At 45.9% G+C, this 21,863-nt stretch overlaps 1 protein-coding gene across 1 annotated transcript in view; it reads left to right on the top strand.

Moving 5' to 3' along the window:
* Positions 1 to 21,863, top strand: part of ADCK5 (aarF domain containing kinase 5) — a 187,301-nt gene that overhangs the window by 116,448 nt on the left and 48,990 nt on the right. Inside the window, exons 7-8 of the mRNA XM_069221151.1 lie at positions 9,185 to 9,298; positions 11,282 to 11,413. Coding sequence (XP_069077252.1) covers positions 9,185 to 9,298; positions 11,282 to 11,413 — 246 coding nt within the window. The remainder of the gene's footprint in view (positions 1 to 9,184; positions 9,299 to 11,281; positions 11,414 to 21,863) is intronic.

The raw sequence follows: 21,863 nt of genomic DNA, 5'->3' as shown, positions 1-21,863 counted from the left end.
AGCCAGTCTACACCGGTTCAGGGATCCCACAGCCCTGCTGTGGCGCGAAACTGGACAAAGGAAAGGGGAGTGACCACTCCCCTGACCTGCACCTCCCAGGGGAGGTGCCCAGAGCTCCTCCAGCGTGCCCCAGACCTCTGCCATCTTGGATTCAGAGGTGTGCTGACACGCTGGACTGCTCTGAGTGGCCAGTGCCAGCAGGTGACGTCAGAGACTCCTTCTGATAGGCTCTTACCTTTCTTACTTGCCTATCCTCTTTCCTAGTTAGCCAAACCTCCTTTTCTGGCTATTTAGGGTCTCTGCTTTGGGGAATTCTTCAGATACCGAATGCAAGAGCTCACCAGAGTTCCTCTGCATCTCCCTCTTCACCTTCTGCTAAAGGATCGACCGCTGACTGCTCAGGACGCCTGCAAAACCGCAACAAAATAGCAAAGACGACTACTGCAACCTTGTATTGCTTCATCCTGCCGGCTTTCTTGCCTGTTTCCTGGTGGTGCATGCTCTGGGGGTAGCCGGCCTCCTTCTTGCACCAGGAGCTCTGAAGAAATCTCCAGTGGGTCGACGGAATCTTCCCCCTGCAACCGCAGGCAACAAAAGACTTCATCACCGGTCCTCTGGGTCCCCTCTCAGCACGACGAGCGTGGTCCCTGGAACTCAGCAACTCTGTCCAAGTGTCTCACACAGTCCAGTGACCCTTCAGTCCAAGTTTGGTGGAGGTAAGTCCTTGCCTCCCCACGCTAGACTGCATTGCTGGGTACCGTGTGATTTGCGGCTGCTCCGGCTCCTGTGCACTCTTCCAGGATTTCCTTCGTGCACAGCCAGCCTGGGTCCCCGACACTCTAACCTGCAGTACACAACCTTCTGAGTTGTCCTCCGGCGTCGTGGGACTCCCTTTTCTGACTTCAGGTGGACTCCGGTTCACTCCTCTTCTAAGTGCCTCTTCCGGTACTTCTGCGGGTGCTGCCGGCTTCTGTGAGGGCTCCCTGGCTTGCTGGGCGCCCCCCTCTGTCTCCTCATCCAAGTGGCGACATCCTGGTCCCTCCTGGGCCACAGCAGCCTCCAAAAACCCTAACCGCGACCCTTGCAGCTAGCAAGACTTGTTTGCGGTCTTTCTGCGTGGGAACACCTATGCAAGCTTCTTCACGACGTGGGACATCCATCCTCCAAAGGGGAAGTTCCTAGTCCTCTTCATTCTTGCAGAACACAAAGCTTCTTCCATCCGGTGGCAGCTTCCTTGCACCCTCAGCTGGCATTTCTTGGGCTCCAGCCCACTCTCGACACTGTCGCGACTCTTGGACTTGGTCCCCTTGTCTTACAGGTACTCAGGTCCGAAAATCCACTGTTGTTGCATTGCTGGTGTTGGTCTTCCTTGCAGAATCCCCCTATCACGACTTCTGTGCTCTCTGGGGGTTGTAGGTGCACTTTACACCTACCTTACAGGGTCTTGGGGTGGGCTATTTTTCTAACCCTCACTGTTTTCTTACAGTCCCAGCGACCCTCTACAAGCTCACATAGGTTTGGTGTCCATTCGTGGTTCGCATTCCATTTTTGAAGTATATGGTTTGGGTTGCCCCTATACCTATGTGCTCCTATTGCAATCTGTTGTAACTTTACACTGCTTGCATTACTTCCTTTTGCTATTACTGCATATTTTTGGTATTGTGTACATATATCTTGTGTATATTTGTCATCCTCATACTGAGGGTACTCACTGAGATACTTTTGGCATATTGTCATAAAAATAAAGTACCTTTTATTTTTTGTATATCTGTGTATTGTGTTTTCTTATGATATTGTGCATATGACACCAGTGGTATAGTAGGAGCTTTGCATATCTCCTATTTCAGCCTAAGCTGCTCTGCTATAGCTACCTTCTATCAGCCTAAGCTGCTAGAAACACCTCTTCTACACTAATAAGGGATAACTGGACCTGGCACAAGGTGTAAGTACCTCTGGTACCCACTACAAGCCAGGCCAGCCTCCTACATGTGTGTAATAAATGTACTTCTCTTTTTCTAAAGAAAAAGTACTGACTGGACAGTCATTTATCGAGTGTATTATTGCGTGCCAGTGATTGGTTATTCCTAGCCCACACCCCCCCCTTGAATAGGCCTTATACTGCTCCGCCTCGCTATCCTCTGAGAGTCAAGTGCTGGGGTGTTTGGTTCCCACAGAGGACAATTTAGGAACTATTACTTGCGCTGGCCACACAACTAATAGCCCAATTTCCAACACTGGAAGTACTATCTGGCGCTGGTACAATAACCTGCAAGTCCGAGCCAAGCAAAATAAATTGTGTGCACATCCAGTTTTTTAAACCTTATGCTGGTATAGGCAGACACCCCAACTACCTTAATGTGCATACTACTAATGTTTCTTAAAAACGTTTCTTTAAATAAGTACTTCTCAATGCAGTGCTATAATGTGCCTATTGTTGTCAAAGCTTCCACGTTAAAGAACAGTAGATGTTGTAGCACCCGTGTAAATGTGCTGCATGGCTAAATATTTGTGAGGCCTATTGGCTTTGCCTTTGCTTGTGTAATTTGGTGTAAATCGGTTCAGAAGTTTTATAGTTATTAAAAAAAGGTTTTATGTACATCTGGGGACACTTTGTGGGTTATTACAACTTTGGAGGAGGTGTTAATCCGTCCCAAAAGTGACGGTAAAGTGACGGATATACCACCAGCCGTATTAAGAGTTCCATAGGATATAATGGACTCGTAATACGGCTGGTGGTATGTCCGTCACTTTACCGTCACTTTTGGGACGGATTAACACCTCCTCCAAAGTTGTAATAACCCCAATGTCTCTGCAAATCTGACAGAACTCCTGGTGAGATCTGATTGGATGCCAGCACTTCAACCAGTTGACAAACAATAAAATAAGGTGGGTGGGGGCAGGCAAAGTAGGAATATCATGACCCCCTAGGCTTGGTGGTCGGGTTCCAGAGGGACCCCGACTGGGACCAAAAAAATATGGTGGTGTTTTAAAAAAAACAAAAAAAAAATGTACCCCAAATTTGCAACTGTAACCCGCACCCTCGCCATGCACTGCTAACTACCCTACATATTACATGACTCATATCTTCTATGATATCGTTGATAATATCAGTGCAACATTTGCTATAAAATTATTGATGAGAAACCTGCATGGCGGGGGGCATGAGCTATAGATTCTTGAGATAACTCTGACTATAACTGCTAAATTTCTATTATTGTATGTGTGAGCCTAACCATAACGTCCCTGTAACCTTTGTCTTTTTTTTTTTGTGAAGCTAAATATATATATATGTATGTGTGTGTGTATGTATATATATGTGTCGAGTGTTTCGAAACGAGTCGGCACCGAGAGACCGGGACGCCGAAAATAAAGAAAGTGTTGTCGGAGCCGAAAAAGACAGCCAAAAAGGTTTCCATTCTGAAACATCCGGCCTTGGAACCAAAATCAGGTTCCTACACAGAGGAACAGGGACTGTCCTCACAAATGCAAGGACATAAGTTCGGACAAGAACTAGAGTCAATGGAGCCAGACTACACTCAGAGAAGGCTCCACAGCCAAAAGGACACAGGGAAGATAAGTACTCTTCCCCCAATTAGGATGAAAAGAAGACTTGCCTTTCAAGAAAAAACAAGCAGCTACAGGCAAAGGTGGCAAGACAAGTAACACCGCCACCATCTCCACCACGCTCAACGCACACATCACCTCTATTCACTCCACCACTGATGCAGTCTCCAATTCATACTGGAATGAGTCAGGATGATCCCGACGCATGGGATCTTTATGATGCGCCAGTGTCAGATAACAGCCCAGACTGTTACCCAGCGAGACCGTTGCCACCTGAGGACAGTACAGCCTACACACAGGTGGTGTCAAGAGCAGCGGCATTTCATAATGTCACCCTGCATGCAGAGCCTATTGAGGATGACTTTTTATTTAACACACTATCCTCCACTCATAGCCAATACCAAAGCCTCCCTATGCTACCGGGAACAATCAGATACAGTCAGCAATGGATGCAGCAGATACAGCTGCTAGGACAGTAAATACTGCAGTAACCATAAGGAGACAAGCATGGCTGCGTACGTCAGGATTCAAGCCAGAAATACAACAAGCTGTGCTGAATATGCCTTTTAACGGACAGCAGTTGTTTGGGCCGGAGGTGGACACTGCTATCGAAAAACTTAATAAGGACACTGATACAGCCAAAGCCATGGGCGCACTCTACTCCCACAGAGCAGAGGCACATTTAGCAAAACGCAGTTTAGAGGGGTGTTTCGAGGACAAACTACAGAACCCACAACCTCACAAACAAGGCCCACTTATCAGAGCCAATATCAGCGGGGAAGTTTTCGGGGACAATATAGAGGGGGACAATTCCAAAAGAGTAGAGGGAAGTTCCAAAGTCCCAAAACTCCTCAAAACAAACAGTGACTTCCACGTCACACATCCCCAACACATAACACCTATGGGGGGGAGAATAAGCAAATTTTACAAACATTGGGAGGAGATAACAACAGACACTTGGGTACTGGCAATTATCCAGCATGGTTATTGCATAGAATTTCTCAAATTCCCTCCAAACGTCCCACCGAAAACACACAATGTGTCAAAACAACACATGGACCTTCTAGGACTAGAGGTCCAAGCGTTGCTACAAAAAGAAGCAATAGAATTAGTACCAATTCATCAGAAAGGAACAGGAGTTTACTCTATGTACTTTCTCGTACCCAAAAAGGACAAGACTCTAAGACCTATAATAGATCTCAGAACATTAAATACCTACATCAAATCAGATCACTTTCACATGGTGACATTACAGGACGTAATCCCACTGCTCAAACAACAAGACTACATGACAACTCTAGACCTAAAGGATGCATATTTCCATATACCGATACATCCTTCACACAGAAAGTACTTAAGGTTTGTATTCCAAGGGGTACATTACCAATTCAAGGTGTTGCCATTCGGAATAACAACTGCGCCAAGAGTTTTTACAAAATGCCTGGCAGTAGTGGCCGCACATATCAGAAGGCAATAAATACATGTGTTCCGGTACCTAGACGATTGGTTAATCAAGACCAACACGCTAGAACGGTGTTCACAATACACAAGGTACGTTATAGAAACCCTCCACAAACTAGGTTTCTCAATCAACTACACAAAGTCACACCTTCAGCCGTGTCAAACACAACGCAACGGCGACAATCAACACAGCAAAAGGGATTGCCACTCCAAGTCCACAAAGGGTACAAGCATTTCACAATGTAATACAGGCCATGTATCCAAGACAAAAGATACAAGTCAAAATGGTGATGAAACTCCTAGGCATGATGTCCTCATGCATAGCCATTGTCCCAAACGCAAGGTTGCACATGCAACCCTTACAACAGTGCCTAGCATCACAATGGTCACAGGCACAGGGTCAACTTCTAGATCTAGTGTTGATAGACCGCCAAACATACACCTCGCTTCAATGGTGGAACAATATAAATTTAAACCAAGGGTGGCCTTTCCAAGACCCAGTGCCTCAATACGTCATAACTACAGATGCCTCCATGAGAGGGTGGGGAGCACACCTCAATCAACACAGCATCCAGGGACAATGGGACACTCAGCAAAGACAGTTTCACATAAATCAATTAGAACTACTGGCAGTATTTCTATTGTTAAAGGCATTTCAACCCATAACAAGCCACAAACACATTCTTGTCAAAACAGACAACATGACAACGATGTATTACCTAAACAAACAGGGAGGAACACACTCAACACTGTTGTGTCTCCTGGCACAGAGAATATGGCATTGGGCGATTCACAGCCACATTCGCCTAATAGCACAGTTCATTCCAGGAATTCAGAACCAGTTAGCAGACAATCTCTCTCGGGATCACCAACAGATCCACGAATGGGAGATTCACCCCCAAATACTAAACACTTACTTCCAAAGTTGGGGAACACCACAAATAGACCTATTTGCAACAAAAGAAAACGCAAAATGCCGAAACTTCGCATCCAGGTACCCACAAGATCAGTCTCAGGGCAATGCATTATGGATGAGTTGGTCAGGGATATTTGCATACGCTTTTCCCCCCTCTCCCACTCCTTCCATATCTAGTAAACAAATTGAGTCAAAACAAACTCAAACTCATACTAATAGCACCAACTGGGGCAAGACAACCTTGGTACACAACACTACTAGACCTCTCAGTAGTGCCTCATGTCAAACTACCAAACAGACCAGATCTGTTAACTCAACGCAAACAACAGATCAGACACCCAAATCCAGCATCGCTGAATCTAGCAATATGGCTCCTGAAGTCTTAGAATTCGGACACTTAGACCTTACACAGGAATGTATGGAAGTCATAAATCAAGCTAGGAAACCAACCACTAGACATTGCTATGCAAATAAGTGGAAAAGATTTGTTTATTATTGCCATATTTATCAAATTCAACCCTTACACGCATCTGTCAAAGACATCGTAAGCTACTTACTACATTTGCAAAAGTAAAAGCTAGCTTTTTCATCCATTAAGATACATCTTACCGCAATTTTAGCTTATCTGCAAATTTTGCACTCAACTTCACTATTTAGGATACCAGTCATAAAAGCGTTTATGGAAGGCTTAAAGAGAATGATACCACCAAGAACACCACCAGTTCCTTTGTGGAACCTCAACATTGTCTTAACATGACTCATGGGTCCACTTTTTGAACCCATGAATTCATGTGAAATGCAATACTTAACATGGAAAGTTGCATTTCTAATTGCCATCACATCTCTAAGAAGAGTAAGTGAGATACAAGCATATACCATACAAGAACCATTTATTCAGATACACAAGCATAAAGTAGTTCTACGAACAAATCCCAAATTCTTACCAAAAGTCATATCACCGTTCCACTTGAATCAAACGGTGGAACTACCAGTGTTCTTCCCAGAGCCAGATTCTGTAGCTGAAAGAGCACTACATACATTAGACATCAAAAGAGCGTTAATGTACTGCATTGACAGAACAAAACAAATTCGGAAAACAAAACAATTATTTGTTGCTTTCCAAAAACCTCATGCAGGAAATCCAATTTATAAACAAGGCATTGCTAGATGGATAGTTAAATGCATTCAAACCTGTTATCTCAAAGCAAAAAGACAACTGCCTATTACACCAAAGGCACACTCAACTAGAAAGAAAGGTGCTACTATGGCCTTTCTAGGAAACATTCCAATGACTGAAATATGTAAGGCAGCCACATGGTCTACGCCTCGTACGTTTACCAAGCACTACTGCGTGGATGTGTTAACAGCACAACAAGCCACAGTAGGCCAAGCGGTACTACGAACTTTGTTTCAAACAACTTCAACTCCTACAGGCTGAACCACCGCTTGTGGGGAGATAACTGCTTACTAGTCTATGCAAAGCATGTGTATCTGCAGCTACACATGCCATCGAACGGAAAATGTCACTTACCCAGTGTACATCTGTTCGTGGCATGAGACGCTGCAGATTCACATGCGCCCACCCGCCTCCCCGGGAGCCTGTAGCCGTTTCGAAGTTGAGCTTGAACATTTGTAAATTTGAAAATATATCACCTTAAACTATATTATGTACTTACATATTTACTCCATTGCATGGGCACTATTACTATAATACACAACTCCTACCTCACCCTCTGCGGGGAAAACAATCTAAGATGGAGTCGACGCCCATGCGCAATGGAGCCGAAAGGGGAGGAGTCCCTCGATCTTGTGACTCGAAAAGACTTCTTCGAAGAAAAACAACTTGTAACACTCCGAGCCCAACACTAGATGGCGGGCTGTGCAAAGCATGTGAATCTGCAGCGTCTCATGCTACAAACAGATGTACACTGGGTAAGTGACATTTTCCATATATATCTATATACTTAGTTTGATATAGAAAATCTACACTTGGGGCCTTATACTACCACACTTGTGGTGGTAGTGAAACTGCGGCAGTCCTGGCGGTGGGACTGCCGCATCCCTGGCGGTCCCACCTCCACATTACAACTCTTGTGGGTGGGACCACCTAAAGCCCGCCGTCACCGCCAGGAACATAGTTCCCAATGGCTAGATGGTGGGCTGAGTTGTGGCCAGCCACAGCAGCGCTGAACTCAGTACCCCCATGCTGATTACAACTCAGCTTTCCACAAGCCTTTTCATGGCAGTCACCCCACCATGGAAAGGCTGGAGGAAAGCCAGTGCTGGAGGCCACAGGACAGCCCCTTCACTGCCCAGTGCAGTGCAGGGGGCCCCCCTGTCCAGTACCGTTGGGCGCTGGTGTGCTACGGTATTGGTCTCTGCTCCCTCAAGGGATCAACCCGGCGGGAACATTGTAATAGGACAGTGGGGGGACACAGACGGTATGACGGCAGCATCCTCCCCGTGGCATTGGCAAAGTCATAATCAGCCCCTTAGTCTCCTATCTATTTCATTTTCAATATTCTGCCCTTCAATATTCAGGGAGCACACTTCCAGAAACAAATAACATTTCTACAATGAAGCCGTAGTGTGAAGGAAATACTTCTCACTTGCATTGTAGAGCTAATGCCCTGTACTGTCAGGGAACGTGATTAGCAAACGTGCCATGAGGTCATATATATGTAGCACCCCTGAAGAAGAGTCCTGCAAGGAGGGTGTCGTGTAATACGTGCTGCAGAGGTACACGTTACTGGGAAGCCTCTTGCTGCATGTATGTATGTGTTCTTAATATGTGATATTTTGGCTGATGTGACATAGTTCTTCCCTTCAAAGGACAAGACCTTAGGGGATCTGGTGTGCAGCTCGTTTGACCATTAATGGGTAAAAAGTAACTCCATACTGTTCACTTTTACTATAGCTGGGACAAGCACATGACTTCGCTTCACTTCAGGAGTATGAAGAGAAAAAGTATAAATGCAGCTGAACGAACATTGTTGTGACGTTTTTGGTAATTCAAAAATAAATAATACTTAAATAATAGAGCTTATAGAACCCGGGACAGATAAGTGAGAGAGACATAATTAGATAGTGCTCGTAAATATGAGAAGCACCTGAAAATAGTTCTTCTCGATGAACGACCACAAGATATCTCTTTAATGAAGAATACTTCTCCACGATGAGTACTAAAAATTAATTGTAAATAATTCACAGTTGTTGATTACATGCTCTTGTCTTCACTCCCAGGTTCAGTACATCGATTTACGAGATCGCTTTGATGGAGACATTAAAACGCTGGAATTCTTACTGCAGCTTATAGAGTTTATGCACCCAAGCTTCGGCTTCAGCTGGGTTCTTAAGGTATGACCTCTTCCTAGCTTTCGTCACAGCTGGGTCCTTAAGGTATGGTCCCTTTCTGGTTTGGATGGCAAGTGGATCCTTGTAGGACAGTCTTTCTAGCATGCATCATAGTTTTGTTTCTCTGCGTAGTATATCTCTCGTCTGAATCCTAGAGGTACTGCACCTTCATAGCAAACCTTGATGCTTAGTTGTCAGAGTATGGTCCTAGAGGTACTGCCCCTCTTAGTGTGAGTCTCAGCTGGGTGTGTGTAGTTCAGCGTCCTGTTAGTGTGCATGACAGCTGAGTTATCAAGGTCTACCTAGCATGTAATGGCATTCTAGCTGAGGCTGCCCTAGCATGTCTCGGATGTGAAGTTACATCTATTTAACATACTAGATCTCCTACAGGGTGGTAATATCTGCGAAAGGTATCCTGGTGATGAATGCATTTAAAATATTTGAATGGAAGCATGTCTCAGTCGTGATCCCTTCTGCCTCCTTTGCTCTGAATCGATTTTGCAGGTTTCATATACATACGTTTGGGCCTTATATAGATTATAATACGTGATCTAATCTGTTTAACAAAAGAGGGAGTAGTTGAGATTGGAGTACAGGGCCATCTCCTCTCTAAAGTGATAGTTACCCCTATTACTAATACTTTATGAGAAACAAATGATTACATGTAAGAGGCATGCAAACCAAGAAATCCAGAATGTGGTTCCTCATTTTTGGTCACAAATTTATTGTGAAGGTAGACTAAATAGTTCATATGGCTTTGTACAAGAATTTATGCTGTTGGCTTCATTCTTGTAGTACAACAATTATTTTTATCAGGTTTTTACAGATTATAATGCGATTTTAATAAAGAAAATTCCCAATGTGATTTTCTGAATAGTCCATACAGTAAAACATGAGTAAGGGAAGGGATCACTTTTATATGCTGTAAACAGAAAATAAATCATACCTAACTATTCATTCTTTAACACAAGGTTCTCATTACTTATAAATGTAAACAATCATTTATCACACTAAGGTCAAGATATCAGAATGACTCGGTTGGAGACTTGGTATCCACAATCATCAAAGGATTGAGAAGACCTCATAGTCACTGGATTTCTCTCAGATTTGTACCCAATGGTGTAAACACTTGGTGTAGTCTGGATGACAAGCGAAACAAGAGTCTAGTCATAATTAAATGTTACTGACGGGGAAATAATATATGTGGCAATATATTGCAGTGTTTAGCATAGATTCTAATACATTCACAGTCCTTTCCATGTGTCCATTTTTATTTTTATTGATCAATCACATTACAGTGTATTAACCAAGTAATATTTTAAGAACACATGATTGTGTGCTCCTATGTGATGAGTATTTTTTAAAAAGACATTAGAAAATGTCAAGTTTCGATACCCAAGTTCGTAAATATTTTGGTCCAAGTAACCATAAATTTAATTACTCCCTGTGTCACATTACTTTTTTGGGGATGAGGCGCATTGGATTGAACAACTCCTTGTTTATTTTGTCTTTTTTTTTTTTCCCCTCTAATGGTGCATTTTTATGGTCAACAAGTTTTGGCCCTTGGTAATTGCTTGTTGGAACTCAGCCGATGAGAAGGCATCTGTAGCTTCCTTCTGCAGCCTCAGTGGTCTGTGGAATGAGCCATGATTGGACTCATTTTTTAGAGATTAGCTAATTGTATCTTTTCTGCTAACATTTTTCTTGAATGGACAGTCATCTTTGTGAACATCAAGCCTGTCTTCCTTTACAGCATTTTGTTGGTAGAACAAAGGAAGCATTGAATGGCGTTATTTTTTTGTTTTTTGGCGTGCACCTCTTGGAGCCTTCTACGCTTTGCTAGTTTTGGTACATGGTAAGGGAATCCTTTAGCCTTGGGATTTCCCAGCTGTGCAGAGACTGCTGGTTACATGGTGTCTTTTTACACAATGTCTTGTTGGGCTGGAACTTGGTGACTTGTCTCATGATGTCTCTGTTTCTCTGTAGGACCTGAAGGACACCCTGGCGCAAGAACTGGACTTTGAGAACGAAGGTCGTAACTCCGAGCGGTGTGCCAAGGACCTGAAGAGCTTCCAGTTCATCCTGATACCCAAGGTGTATTGGAAGAAAACCAGCAAGGTATGATGGACCAGAAGAGCGCACTCAGCAAACTGTGATACTGAGGTGGAGATTCTAGAGTGAAAAGTGGAGTTTGCGAGGCCCGTATATGAAGGGGGAGATATAGCCTCTCAAAGGAAGCGGGCCCTCAGTGAGGTCAGGACGCTAGATGTAGGAAGGTGGCCTGGTGTGTGGTGAGCACCTATGGTGGTATCACCTTCTACCAGGATCAGGTATCCCCTATTAGTGAAGTGTAGTCTGTGTCTAGGAATCAAAGCCCCAGCCACAGAGAAGGCCTCCCTCTCTATGGCTGACCAATGCTTTTCCCTGGGGGTCAACCTTCTGCTAGCGAAAGCTACGGGTTGGTCCTGGCCCGCTTCATTCAGTTGACATTACTGCCCCTACCCTACCTCAGCAACATCTGTCTGCACAATAAATTGCTTGGAGTAATCAGGGAGTCTTAGTATAGGAGCAGAGCACATGGCTTTTTCAAGGTCATCAAAAGCTTTTTGGCAGCTAGCTGTCCATAAAACTTTCTTGGGCATCCTTTTGGATGTGAGGTCATTTAAGGGGGCTACAATGGAGCCATAGTTCTTAATGAACCCATCCTAGGAAGGCTCTGACTTGGATTTGAGTGGTAGGGGCAGTCCAATCCAGAATGGTCTGGATTTTGCCCTGTACTGGTTGAATTTGGCCTCCACCTACCAGGTGGCCCAGGTAAACCACTTTTTCCTACCCTATCTGGCACTTTGAGGCCTACAAAGGCCTGCTTTCTGCAGAGCCTCCAATACATTCCCAAGGTCGACCAGATGATCCTCCCAGGTGGAGCTAAAGACAGCTCTATCGTCTAGATAAGGTGCAATGAGGCTTTCCAGGCCTTGGAGAACTTTGTTCACCAACCTCTACAATGTGGCGGCTGGTGCATTCTTTAGTCCAAAGGACATCACTGTAAAGTGATATATTGCCCACTAGGAGTAGAGAATGCAGGTTTTGGTTTGGCATCCTCTAACAACTTGATCTGCCAGGAGTCAGGTCAAAGGTGCTTAGATACTTGGCAGAAGCCAGTGTATATATTAGTTCATCTGACCTATGGATAGGATGAGCATCTGTTTTGGTTACTGTATTGAGACCTCTATAGTCGTCACAGGACCTCATCTCTCTTTTGCCATTTTGGGAGTGTGGGTTTGGGACAAGGACTACAGGACTAGCCCAAGGGCTGTCTGAAGGCTCAACTCCTTGGTCTAACATCTTTTGCACCTTAGTTTTGATGCACTCCCTGACATGATCCGATACATTTTTACTTTTAACAGGCAGGCTGTCCCCTGTGTTCACACCATGTAGTTTGACCAGGGCTCCGAGAGAACAGTTCAAAGAATTGTCCTAGGAGATTTCTGCAGTCATCTTTTTGTGACTCAGAGTGCAAGCACAACCCATCTACTGAGCCATCCACTGTATTGGGGGAAAAGAGGTCAGGTAAAGGATCACTCTCTTCTTCCTGTCCCTCATCAGCTGCCATGAGCAAGGTCATGTCAGACCTATCATAGTAGGGTTTCAGGCTCGAGCGGTTCAGATGAAGCACCCTGTGGGGGCTTCTATGACTGCCTAGATCAACCAAATAGGTGACCTCACCCTTTCTCTCCACAAAAGTCTGTGGCCCACTCCATTTGTCTTGGAGTGCCTTGGGAGCCACAGGCTCCAGAACCCACACCTTCTGTCCTGGCTGGTAAACAGTCAGCAAAGCCTTCTGGCCATGCTACTTCTTTTGCAGCTCTTGGCTGGCCTGAAGATTTTTGGAAGCCTTCTTTATTTACTCGGTCATCCTAGATCTGAGGCCTAATACATAGTCCACAATGTCCTGTTTTGGAGGCTTGAGAGTTTGCTCCCAGCCCTATTTCACAAGAGCAAGGGGACCCCTAACAGAGTGTCCATCCAAAAGTTCAAATGGGCTATAGCCAAATCCCTTTTGAGGAACCTCCTTATAGGCAAAGAGGGGGCAAGGTAACAGGACATCCCACCTCCTTCGGATTTTCTCTGAGAGTCATGTTATCATGCCTTTGAGGGTTTTGTTAAACCTCTCAACTAATCTATTGGTTTGAGGAAGATAAGGAGTGGTGAATTTGTAAGTGACACCACACTCCTTCCACATGGCTTTAAGGCAAGCAGGCATGAAGTTTGCATCTCTGTCTGATACCACCTCTTTAGGAAAACCCACCCTTGAGAACATTCCCAGGAGGGCTTTGGCCACTGAAGGAGCTGTAGTGGTCCTAAGAGGAATGGCTTCTGGATAGCCGATGGTATGGTCTACCACCACCAGTATAAATCTATTGCCAAGGCTGTTGGAGGATCCAGTGGGTCAACAATATCCACCCAACTGTCTTAAAGAGTACCCCAACCACTAGTAGTGAAATTAAAGGGGCCCTTGGAGTGCCAGCTGTCTTGCCACTGGCTAGGCAAGTGACACAGGAGCGACAAAACCCCTTGGTGTCTTTAGACATTTGGGGCGAGTGAAAGTGAGGGACAAGCCTGCCCCAAGTCTTGCTTTGCCCCAAGTGGCCTGCAAGGGAAATTTCATGTGCAAGAGTTACCAGGAACTCCCTAAACTTCAGAGGGATAACCAGTCTCCTGGCAGGACCAGGTTTAGGGTCCCTTGCTTCTGAGTAAAGGAGGCTGTCATCCCAGTACACCTCATGGGTGCCACTGACATTCCCTGCCTCTTGTGCTGCAGCTTGCTGCCTTAAGCTATTCAATGTGGGACAGGTTTTCTGTTCCATGCGGAGTTCCTCCCTGCACCCAAGAGCTCAGCTGTATCAGCTTTGAGCTCCTCTGGTTTAGGTTCCGCCGAAGGAGTAGATTCTTCTCCCTCAGGAGTTGAATCTTGGCTGGAGCAGGGGGTATCTTTTTCCCCTTTCTGTTGTTCTGTTTAGGAGCCTCCTGGGCCATTGTTCCAGGCTCCAGGACCCTCCCCCCCCCCCCCCCCCCCCCCCCCCCAGCTAAAGTCAGTAACTGCCCTGGGGTGGCACAAAGTGTTATTGTGGACATCAGTCTCTTGGTACGTGTGACCAAGCAGGTGTTGCTCAGGAGGCACCAGGTTTTCAGTCACCATGGTAACACTGGCACCTGTGTCACTGTAGGCCTCAGCCTCATCACCATTTATTAGGGGCGCTACCTGTACTTGTTAAGGGGACAGGCAGCTAGGGTGGTAAAGTCAAAGACCCCATCAGAGACCAGCACAGTCTCGGTGGTCTCCCTGACTAGCCCAGATCCCACTACAGAGCCGAGGTGAGCCCAGCGACCCTTTTGGACTGACTACTGTTATTATTGTTACCACTACTATTGCTATTTCCTGGGGCACTAGAGGTAGGAGTGGTGTTAGTAGTGGTGCATTTCTTAGGACAGGAGCTGTGCCCTGCCCTATGGCCTTTGTTCTTACAAATGTAGCACCAAGGTTTCTTAATGTTTGAGGAAGAGGATTTATTCCCACCCTCAGAGGAGTTTTGTGGGCCTGATGAAGACTCTTTAGTTTTATCTTCATTCCCACCCTTATCCTGATGCTTACCTGCTTCCTTCTTTTTGTGGTCACCCCCTGGGTGAGTTTTTCTAATCACCCTGATGCGTACCCACTTGTCTCCCTTCTTTCCCAATTCTTGGGAAGAGATCAGAGTCCACCAGGTATTCATGCAGCTGATCAGATATACAGTTAATGCGCTCTTAGAATCAAATTGTGTAAGCTCGTGTAGTCACTAACTTTGCTCCCATGCAACCAGCCTTCCTGAGCTTTAACTGAGCTGTCCACAAAATCTACCCAATCCTGGGAGGACTCCTTTTTGGTTTTCCCTGAACTTGATCCTGTATTGTTCAGTGGTCAAACCAAAAATACAAACAGTGCACGTTTGAGTGCTGTATAATTGTCTGCATCTTCCTCTCTGTCAGTGAGGAGTTTGTCTCTTTGTTAGAGAAGGGGAGCCACAAGATTGCTGCCCGCTGTCTTTGGGGGATCTTCTGTACTTTACAGGCCTTCCCCAAAGTAGTGAACCATATTTGTAAATATCATCTCCCACCTTGTAAGGTGGGACTATCTTACCCAGGTTCTACGAGTCATAAGAGTCCTCCCTGACCCTGGTGTCCCTCAAGCTAAGACTACTACCACCATGGGGTGCAAACCCCAAACCCTGTCTCTCCTTTTCCACTGCCAAGGCCAGCCTATCTAAGGCTTGCTGTTGCTGCTGCAACCTCAGCTTGGCCTCCTCCAATCTCGGGTTCCTAAGCTCCCTATTTAAGGTGGAGCAGTGGGTCCCCTCAGGTACCGAGGAGACATGGATATTGACAGAGGAGGGCCTATCCCTCCTCCTGTGGGCTTTCAGACCAACCCTCTAGGAGTAAAGGTGGGCCTACTGACATAACCCCCCTCTCCCCCAACCTGTAGTGCCCCCAGCAGGGCTGTGGTGCTCCCCAGGTTCTTCCAGACCCTCCCCAGTGTAACCTAAATCTACCCTGTCTAGGATGGGAGGGTCAGTTTCTACTTCCTCCTCCTCCTGGCTTCCTGCATTGTCCTGGTCGGCCTGGAGGAGTAACCCCAGAAGCAGACTCTTGTTGGGATTTCTCCCAGTCTTTAGTTTTCTAGAGGCACACATCTCACAGTGACCAATCATGAAGTAATCGTGTTTACTATACCTTTCATCAAATCTCAAGTATTTGGACTTCCTCTGTAAAGACTCTAATTACAAGGGACTTTCCCACAATCCCATTTTTCCACATCTCGCAGTGAGTCTGGGGCCTGAGAGGTGTGCTGTAATGAAGACATTCTTGCTAAAGTGGTGTGGGTGCACCTAACTACTCTTAACAGCTAGGCGCCTTAAAAACGTTTGGCGCAAGGGCTGTGCTAGACCCCTAACTTACCCAAACTTAGGAGACTAGAAATCCTGACAACTAAGTGCAGTGTGTACCTAACAGCTAGTAATGGTCTTTCCTGTGGAAAGTGACTAGCGACAAAGTGATAAAGCAATTGCAAGTGTCTTATCCCACCGTTCCACCACCAATGTAGGAAGCTGGCCTGGTGTGTGGTGAGCACCTATGGTGTTATCACCTTATACCAGGCCCAGGTATCCCTTGTTAGTGAGGGGAAGACAGTGTCTAGGAAGCCAGGGCTCATTAGACGTAGCTGTGGCTGAGCAGCCAAGGCCTATCTAGGAGACATGCAAAGCTTAAACAATACAACTACAGTCACACAGCACTCACACACATGAAAGAATCACTCAGTGTTACAAATAAAGGTAGGAGTGTGGTATAATTAGTTAGGCTAGTGAAGATGAAGGGAAGGAGCATTGCTCACAAGTAGAACCCTGTCATGGAGTCGAGGGTGCCAGATGTTGTAGGATGGGTGCCAGCAGGCAAGTGAAAGTACAGATACATTTCTTACAATCATCATCTGGGTGTACAGATAGAGGAATACATATGGTTTCTGTTGGATAGTTCTAACTACAGGTTCCTCACCTTGGAATATTCCCCAGACACGAGCCTGGATGTGGAGATTTTTTGTAGCATTGCCCCTGTGCGCTGCTAGGTGGCTTTGTGCAGCTGTGCGCTGACTCTCTACTGCCCCAGAAGTGACAGAACAGAGCCACAAATAGGGGTCGCCCCTGCACGCTAATACCTGCTCCTTTCATTCCATGCCTTACAGCACGCATGCAAACCTTGGTTACTGCCTTTGTGGGTTTTCTGGAAACTCCAAACGTTTCTACAGTGTGCTAGGGAACAAGACAGCAGGATTCAAGTCATGCCATGACTGCAGGAAGCAGATGCTGGTCATGGACCCGCACAAGGTGTGCCATTGGTGCTTTGGCTCAGAACACAAGTTGTTTGACCAGATACACCCAAAGGCGTTTTGAGACTGAGAGGCAATGTTATTCATCACTGTGGCCATTGTGCAGATGCCACTTCAAATCACTGGCCCACTCTTTGTTCCGGTCAAGGGGCTGTTCCTATGACCGCTACACTTCCTGCTCAAAGTCTCCCAGTAAATTGAAGTCCAAATCAAAACACAAACCTAAGCAAAGCATTGGAAAAGCCAATAGATTTCACCTTAGAGACAGCTTTGCCTTGCTGATGGTTTTAGTTATGGTGCATAGCATCCCTGATGCCTTGAAACATTGCTAATAAACAAGGGAAAAAACCCTACGCTACCAACTGCATTATTTGGTAGGCATATGCACCAAGCGTGTGCATGTCTGCAAAATAACACAAGCAGTTTGTTTGCTTTTTTTCCACTGATCCCAGTTGGATCAGTAATAAACAAATAAGTTGAGTCAGTGGAAGGAAACAACCTGAGTAGGGAAGGAACGCAGGTAGGAAAGCAACATGGAGGGCAGGCAGAAAACATGGAGGTAAAGCGCAAAGGCGAACAACTCGAAGCGCAAGCTGTACAGAAGAGAAAGCATGCGTAAGAGCAGCTTGAAGGACAAAGTTGTGCAAAATTAAATTTTTATAGTGTTATGAAAAGAAAAGGCAGAGTGAAGCCAGGGCTCCCATCCTTCCAAGGCCAACAAAAGGAGCTCCATATTGTTTGGTGATGGAGACATTTGACTCGCTCCCAAGAATTGACAGCAAGCCCTGAACAATAAGCTATTGACATAACGTACAACTGTCAGCTGTGCATTGGAAAAGTTCTCGCAATTTTAGTAACCATTTTGAAATAACGTGTTGTCTATAAATGAGTGTGCTACCATAGCAGTGGTACATAATGCACATCCTGCATCCGTACTACTCTCCTGCTAAATTGGTGAGGCTCATTTGCAACACTTGCGTGATGCTTGGGCTTTTCACAATGCTTTTGGCTTCAGTGATGTAACGTAATGGCAGCACTCCCACCCTGAAAGTTGTTCCAGCGTCACTGGGAAGCGGCAGTGCTTGGACTCTGGACATGACCACTGAGAGCACTGTGTATGCGTGGCAGAAATTTATGAAATGTGAAAGGCACAAGTACCAACCCGGCCTTTCATCAATCTGAGGCGATAAAAGGAAGTGCCATTTAAGCTGCTAATACCATAGATCAGATTTGCTACCAAGTCCTAGGACTGACTGCATGGTCTGCACAAAAGGCTATTAACATAACCTACAACTAGCAGCAAGGAACTAAAAAAAGGTTGCCTATCTACCGCCACTAGACGGCATGATTCGTGTACACACGTTAAGACAGCTTGTAGTGCCTGCACCCTGCCTTAGGCCACTTCCACAGTAGCACGTTCTGCGCACGGCACTCACACTCATAGCTGCCAAGGTTTCACATTGCTACGTGTGAAATTTTCATAATTTCAGTTCAATTATGAGTGACATTTCAATGACTGAGTGACACTTTCTTGCGAGCAAAATCAAGCGACTAAGACGATGGAACCAAATGAATATTGTAATATATCGAGAATCCTATACATCCCATTTTACAACAGCACCACCTGGTGGCCTTTGATAAACAGTACACGGAGCTTATCTAGCTAAGTGGGAAACTGGAACAAGAAGGTTTTACTGCACTTCTGGACTTGCGTGACAATCTAAAGCATTGTGTTTATGCGGAAAAATGACCAGAAATGTGTTATACTAACGCCAGATGCTTGACACTTGGCAAGGCTGCACACTCTTTCCCAACAGGTCACAAGCTCCAACTTGACCTGTTATCCATCTGAGGCCGATAAGATGGAGCTTCATTTGGATTGGTAACCATTTGGATGGTAACTCAGACAAGACCAAGCTCATCATCTTCGGAAACTCCACTTCAGCCTGGGACAGCTCTTGGTGGCCCACATCGCTCGGCGCACCGCCTACTTCGACTGACCACGGCCGCAACCTGGGAATCACCGTTGACTCTTTCCTGTCAATGACACAACAGGTAAACGCCGTCACCTCTTGCTGCTGACCCACCCTCTGCCAACTCCGCAAAATCTTCAAATGGATCCCAGTCGACTGCCGCAAGATAATCTCCCACGCCCTGGTAACAAGCAAGCTCGACTACGGCAACGCACTACGCTGGCACCACAACAAAGAACGTCAGGAAAATACAGCGCATCCAAAACGCTGCCACCAGATTCGTCCTCAACTTCCCACGCCAGGAACCCATCTCCCAAAACCTGAGGATCCTCCATTGGCTCCCAGTGGAGAAGCGAATCATCTTCAAACTACTCACCCACACCTACAAGGCCCCGCACAACATCAGACCGGCCTACCTGAACCATCTCATCTCATTCCATAATCCCGCCAGATGCCTCTGCTCCGCCCAGCAGGCGCTAGCCACCATCCCACGCAACTGGAAAATCACCGCCGGAGGAAGATCTTTTGCCTACCTCACAGCTAAGAGCTGGAACAATCTACCCAGGCATCTCAGACAAAGCCCTTCACTCACCATCTTCAGGAAGAACCTCAAGACATGGCTCTTCGAATGAGGCCCAGCCCCACCACTAGCGCCTTGAGACCCTCACAGTTGAGCAGTTGCACTTTGTAAAAACTGGTTGATTTATTGATTAATTGAATGTCAATCTTTTAATTTCTACCAAACCCTAAAAGTAACAGCAGGCTCTGAACCAAAGGCATTTTCTGGGATTCTTTTAAGAGTTAAATATTGTTTTGAAAGATCAGAATCACCTTGAAATGCCTCAGTCGTCCATGAACATTTATGTACTTTCTGTGGTTTAGTGCCTATCCGCTCTAGAACTGTATTGGCAAACTAGAAAATCAGCAGCCGGGCTTGGAGCTAGGATACAGAACAATAAGGTCAGTGTGCATCTGTTGAGAAATGTGGAGAATCTGAAATGCACATGCAGCGAACTGGACTATCATCCTTACGAAACTGATAAAAAGGGGCTCCATTTAGGTTGCTAATAGCAGACAACTGAAGTGCCGCCAAGCCCTAAAATTGGTTAGAAGCTCTGTACAAGAGTCTATTAACATATCCTCCAAATGTCAGCTCGGCACTAGAAAACTGTCTGCCTGCCACCCTTATGTAGCATGATTCAGGCACACACATTAGGAAAGCCCTGCGGTGCCTGCATCCTGCCTCAGACTCCTGCACCAGGATGTTCAGCGCACACTTGGCGGTCTCAGAGCTGCTGACGTTGGAACTGGGGAAGTACGATTGAGTTCTGGTGTCGTCTCAACATCCAGTGATTCTGGGTAAATCACATAACCTCTCTACCTAAAGTAAAAATGAATTTGATCTTGTGCAATGTAGCTACTGTTGTGGTATTTGCTCTAACGCCATAGGGCCAAGTTCATACTATATCGAACTATAACAACAATAATGATTTGGGAATGTGGGCCACTTTTTGGCAGTGCCTGGGCCTAAATATGATACCAATCCGACCCTGCATGTTATACATGCCCTCGGAGATCGATGCAGCAAGACCATTAACCCATTCATCCATCACACTGTTTCAAACTGACCCAAAAATAATAAAGGAATCCCTGTAGTAGGTGCATTAACCCACCAAGCTTTCTCATTTGGATCAGAAAGCGTGGCCCCCAGGGCGAAGACCGCTCTCTGCAGTGAGCGGGGTAAGACCCTGAGCATAGCCACTGAACTATCCTGCCAGGAACTATCCTGAGCCCCGCAGCATTAGGCACTGAACTATCCTGAGCCCCGCAGCATAGGCACTGAACTATCCTGCCAGGACTGAAAGCCATGGCTTGCAGATTGGACACAGAGTCTGTAGTAATCTGAGGTGGTCCCATGCAGACTTCACCCTCCATTCTCCCAGCCATCTCCTTTCCTCTTCCTCCCCATCTCTTGCTTTGTATTGGTTTTTAATCTCTATTGTACTGGTATTTTTGTGTTCACGTGCCTGGCTCCATCCTTTTTGTTTTACCTTTTCACTCTCTTTTCCTCGTAAACTCGGTGTGTCTTCTTCCTCCATATGTGCTTTCCTCCCCTTCCCTCTTTTCATGCTCTGTTGCTTTGCTGTATTACTCATAATCTCTTTTTCTATCATTTTCTATTCTTCTGTGTTTGCCTGGAATTTCAGTTTTCTTCTTTTCTCCCTCTTTCTTGCTGTGGGATCTTCTACCACATTTTCTCTAATTTCTTCTTCCTTTTTTCTGCTGCCTTATTAGTGTGCACGAGTGCTGGTGAAGTGACGAGTGCTGGTGAAGTGACGACTGCCGGTGAAGTGACGAGTACTGCTAAAGTCACGATGAAGTCATGTGTGCCGGTGTGGTCACGACTGCCGGTGAGGTCATGGTGAAGTCACGAGTGCTGCTGGTGAAGTGACGAGTGCTGGTGAAGTGACGAGGACTGCCAGTGAAGTCACGAGTGCTCAAGTCACGATGAAGTCACGTGTGCTGGTGATGTGTCATGAGAGCTGGTAAAGTGACGAGTGCTGGTGAGGTCACGACTGCCGGTGAAGTCACAGTGAAGTGTCACGAGTGCTGGTGAAGTGTCACGAGTGCCAAAGTCACGTGTGCTGGTGAAGTGACAAGTGCTGGTGAGGTCACG

The sequence above is a fragment of the Pleurodeles waltl genome, chromosome 2_2, assembly GCF_031143425.1.
Source record: "Pleurodeles waltl isolate 20211129_DDA chromosome 2_2, aPleWal1.hap1.20221129, whole genome shotgun sequence".
Taxonomy (NCBI): Eukaryota; Metazoa; Chordata; class Amphibia; order Caudata; family Salamandridae; genus Pleurodeles; species Pleurodeles waltl.
The sequence above is the reverse complement of the archived record's forward strand: the minus strand, read 5'-3'. Positions and strand labels throughout refer to the sequence as shown.